The sequence below is a fragment of the Oryza glaberrima genome, chromosome 8 (genome assembly GCF_000147395.1).
Source record: "Oryza glaberrima chromosome 8, OglaRS2, whole genome shotgun sequence".
Taxonomy (NCBI): Eukaryota; Viridiplantae; Streptophyta; class Magnoliopsida; order Poales; family Poaceae; genus Oryza; species Oryza glaberrima.
The window spans coordinates 7,271,510-7,276,442 of record NC_068333.1 but is presented as its reverse complement, the minus strand read 5'-3'; the positions used below and the strand labels follow the sequence as shown (position 1 = coordinate 7,276,442).

The following is a 4,933-nucleotide window of genomic DNA, read 5'->3' as shown; positions in this document are numbered from 1 at the left end:
GGCCCGAAAACGGAAGCAAATTACAGGCCCGTAAACTTACTCGCATCAGACTGAGAAAGGCCGTTTGGGTTCGCCGGTTTTCCACCGCCGCCACCGCCTCCCCATCTCGATCCGATTCGCCGGCCTCCTCCCGCCGGCGATCTGCCTAGCCGGCATTCTCGCCTGCCGTCTATCTGCTCGGTCTGTGTGCCGCCGGAGTCGATCCGCGCGGCCGACCTCCTCGAGTCGCCGATCCAAGCGGTTGCCCGCTGGCATCGGTTCACGGCGGCGGCCATCCGCGCGCATCGTTGTCTTCAGGCCTCGGCGAAGCCAGGTTCATCAGCCATCCTTGTCATCTCATCTTCTACCCCTTTCGGTTGGCCTCATTCGCTTTATTGCACAGTGCACCCGAACAACATTTTTTTTTTCCTTCTGGGATAATAAAATAACAAGGCTGTATTTTTTTTTTGGTTTCCAGTAATTACATCGGTAAAAGATTTACTGGTGAAAGATAGTACAAATCATCCAACCTGGCTCTAAATATATATATTTTTAAAAAGGATTAAATGGTAAGATTTGTGCTGTTCTTTAATGTCATATTATTATTCTGATGTGATTTTTTCATTACTAAACAACAACAACTGGATAGTGCAAAGGTGCAAACGGGAGCTGGTTCAGGGGTCTGAGAAACCAAATTGCAAGTCCAGGGGGATAGGTTAAATATTGGCGCAAAACCAATATTTACTCTTTTAAACCATAGGTAGCACCTCCAAAATACAAAAATGAAATGGATAAAAATTACAAAATGAAAAGGAAATAAACTGTACTGACAATATACTGGACTTAAGAAACAAACAAAGTATGCTTCTGTAAGTAACTTCTCAAGCAGACAACCAAATCTAGTTACATTCATTGCTTACCCAGATTACTTCGTTGCTCGAAATTCATTATCAGGCATATGTATGAGCTGAGAATGCCTTCTTTATAGCATTCAATTCCATGACTACATTATCCATCTTCATTCTTTCCCTTGGTGATTCCTTGCAGCATGCTAGACCAAGTCGAAATATAGGATAAACAGCTAGTTGTGTCATGTCTTGGGTGTTTCCATTGTAGGTTGCATTAGTGTCCAATATTTCCAATAGATTGTTAGGATAGGCCATCTTGACATAATCGATAAGACTTGCCATACCATTGACAAAATTGTCAGTTGGTCTTCTTCCAGTAAACATTTCCAACAACAACACCCCGTAGCTATATATGTCCCCATCCATGGAGACCGGAGATCCTGCGCCATATTCTGCAAACATGTATAAATCATAAAAAAGTTTTAGGGGATACATAGCGAGTATGGGATAAAAGGTGGATCTCTCACTACAATTTTCAGTCAAATATAACATCAATATTACATTTTGTTTTTGCATCTCTAGGTCACATTGAAATACCGTCGTATCATTTTGTTAAACTAGTAAAATATAGAACAGAAATAATTATTGAGATGCTGACATAGTTGACTTAAATAATGTCCACTTACCTGGTGCAACATATCCAATTGTTCCTTTAATTACAAATGAGCTGCTTTCTTTGCACGGTTCAGCAATATTCATTATCTTTGCTAGACCAAAGTCTGTAACATGCGCCACCATGTCATCGTCTAGAAGAATGTTGCTTGGTTTAATATCACAGTGAACTATAGGCGGCACAATATGATGGTGAAGATATTCCAATGCCTCTGCCACATCAAGAGCAATATGCAGCCTTTTCATCAAATTTATCCTTCTGTAGCTTGTGCTAATTGCAGTCGTGCTTGCATGCAGCCACTCATCTAAACTTCCATTGCAAATTAATTCTAGGACAAGTGCCTTGAATTCATCACCATTTTGATCCGATCCACTGCAGATGGTGATCACCTTGACAAGTTTACGATGTCGAATTCTCCTAAGAGCATCACACTCAGTCAAGAAACTTCTACTGGCTCCTCGTTGGCTAAGGTTAAGAACCTTGATTGCAATAGGCACTAGATTCTGATCAATAATTAAATTTCCAATGTATACATTGCCAAAGCTTCCAGAACCAATCAAATTTGCCGGCGAGAATGACTCGGTTGCTGCTTGTAGTTCGGCATAAGATATCCTCTCATTCATCTCATAAGGAAATAGGTTTTCGTTATCAACAATATTCGGTTTCATCCTTGTCTTAATGAAGCAGTATGCAGTCATACAAAACAAAGAGAAAAACAAAGTTCCAACAATGCAAAAGATTAAGACATGTAGTCGATGCACTGAAGCCCGGTCAAAACCTTTAGATGAGCATGAAGGGAATTGCAAGTCTGGAGGGCCGCCACATAGCATTATATTACCTGAGAGTGACACTACAGTGGCATTACAAAAAATCCCTGTATTTGGAACATGACCTGATAGTTCATTGAAGGAGAGGTTTAGATTAGTTAGAATTGTGAAATTCGCTAGAAATTCAGGTATGGGACCTGCCAAGTTATTTTTAGAGAGATCAAGGATTTCAAGGCTCCTCAAATTGTTCAGGTTTTCTGGGATTCGTCCTTGGAGTAGATTTCCTTGGAAATTTAGGAAACTCAATTGGACACAGCTGCCAATAGCATTTGGGATTTCACCAGATAGCTTATTCATTGAGAGATCCATTTTGACAAGGCTGTTCAAGAGCCCAATCTGTCTTGGAATAGAGCCACTTAGAGCATTGTTGGAGAGGCTGAGAAGTTTGGTAAGGGAAGGTATTGCAAGTATTTCTTGTGGGATTTGGCCCATCAAGGCGTTACCGGAAAGATCCAAGTATTGAAGTTTTGTGAGATTGCCAAGGCTTGTTGGAATGCTGCCATCCAGAAAATTATGTGACAAAGTGAGAGAGCTCAACTGTGAGACATTGCCTAATGATTGTGGTATCTGCCCAGTGATTCTATTATATGATATATAGATAGAATTGATTCTTGGAAGCCGGCCAATATCAAAAGGTAAGGTTCCGGTGAAGAGATTATATGACAAGTTGAGAGATGTAAGTTTAAACTTCCACAAATCTGAAGGTATGGTCCCATTTATTTGGTTGCCACTTAGGTCAATCCATGACAGCTCATTGCTCAGGTTTGCAATGTTAACTGGCATTGCACCAACAAGGTTGTTCTGGCCAACATCTAGCATTTGCAAGCTGCTACAATTGGTCAATGATGTCAAAAATTCCCAATCACTAGGCCGTGTGGCTTGGAGCACATTGTGTCCTAACGCGAAGAACTTGAGGTTACCATGGATGCCAATTTCCCTAGGAATCGTGCCATGATATTTGTTTCCACGAAGAAGCAAGGATTCAAGAGCAGATGCATTTGAGAAGGTGGGTGGTATTATGCCCTCGAAATGGTTGACAAGTGTGTTAAAACGTTTTATCCTAGGAAGCTTAACACCGATATCAAGTGGAAGTGATCCTGACAGTCTGTTGAAGCCAAGATCCAAGAATCTAATGGAAGAAAAATTGAAGATCGGTAGAGGAACATGGCCTTCCAACTGATTATCTAGGACGCTAAAGTAAATAAGGTTAGCCATCTTACCAAAAGCTTCAGGGATGTTACCAGTGAAGTGGTTCCCTTTAAGAACAAAGTGTGTCAATGATGTCAGGTTACCCATCCAGCTCAAATCTTGGCCATGGATGAAGTTCCTCTCGATGATAAACTTCAAGAGTGATGTGAGGTTGGAGAATGACTTGGGAATATCACCAGCAAGATTGTTGTGGCCGACGTCGAAAATGGCAAGCTTCGATAACTGACCAAGGTCATCAGGTATGGTACCTGACAGGTGGTTTATGCTCAAGTTCATGGCACGGAGCTTTGGGCAACCACCAAGGCTAGATGGGATTTGACCATCTAGACTGTTGGCTGATAGATCCACGACACGGAGGAGGGTCAGGTTGCCAAGCTGTGGGGAGATGGTGCCAACTAGGCTGATGTCACTAAGACAGAGTGCGGTAACACGACCTGGATGCCGGCGATCGTTGCAGGAAACACCAGTCCATTGGCAGAAGACAAATGATGCCATGTTGGTACCATTGTTGGCAGTGTCCCAAGAGGATAGCACCTGCCTTGGGTCGCTTGTTATGAGGGATTTGAATGACAGAAGTGCCGAGAGGTCATCTCCACTGATAGACTGGGAGGTGGCTGTGAGCAAGAGGGTACGCATGAGAAGAGGGAATACCCAAAGCTGTCATTTCATCTTGATTTCCATTGCAGATGAAGGAGGTTGAGAGGTCGTGGTATGGTGATAACACTTGTAAGCAAGAGTAAGTCATAATATAAGGTAGAAATCGACACCAGTAGAATAGAGTTGTACTGGGGATAGCAAATAGTGGTTATTCTGGGGCTTCTTGAAAACGCAGATGACTGCACTTCATTGCATTAAGAAGACATAAAAAATTGCCATGAAGGGACCAAAAGGCGACCCCTTTCACACCAAAACCCACTCACACACCTCACCTTGATGGTGCACAACCATAATATCCCTTGCATATGAAACGACTTTTGTGGTGATAGTTTTTAATTTCACATGTTTTGTAACTTTAGTATTGTTCGTTCATTCAATGATTGTCAATGGAGATAAATAAACTAGGTGATTCCCTCTTGTTGCAGTGGCAAGCCAGAAAGACTTGTTAGTACAGTATATTTGAAAGGACCTGTGTTTTTCGGGGCATTTAACTATTTGTCACTTTTAGATTTGGCATTTAACTGTTTGCCATTCCTATCTCAATGGCATGTGGGTCCACATGTGTTTATGGCATATGGGTTTAGTGGCAAATAGTTAATTGCCACATCTAAAAGTGGCAAATAGTTAAATATCTCATATTTTTCTGCAAAACTAGCTAGTGATGCAACGTACATGTTTGCTTATATGTTATTTATGACACTAACATGAGCTCCAACTGGCTGTGGAATGGAGCCTGAATA

At 41.8% G+C, this 4,933-nt stretch overlaps 1 protein-coding gene across 1 annotated transcript; it reads right to left on the bottom strand.

The window, feature by feature from the left end:
• Nucleotides 1–410: 410 nt before the first annotated feature.
• On the bottom strand, nt 411–4,172 carry LOC127782109 (receptor kinase-like protein Xa21). The gene is made up of 2 exons (XM_052309185.1): nt 1,514–4,172; nt 411–1,279 (listed from the first exon to the last, which is right to left on the bottom strand). The coding sequence occupies exons 1-2, from the start codon at nt 4,170–4,172 to the stop codon at nt 930–932; spliced, it is 3,009 nt and encodes a 1,002-aa protein (XP_052165145.1). The 3' UTR covers nt 411–929.
• Nucleotides 4,173–4,933: the final 761 nt, after the last annotated feature.

Coding starts and splice junctions, on each gene's coding strand:
- LOC127782109 (XM_052309185.1), bottom strand. CDS start 4,172: ATGCGTACCCTCTTGCTCACAGCCACCTCCCAGTCTATCAGTGGAGAT. Junction 1,280..1,513: donor AATTGGATATGTTGCACCAG/GTAAGTGGACAT, acceptor ACATGTTTGCAG/AATATGGCGCAGGATCTCCG.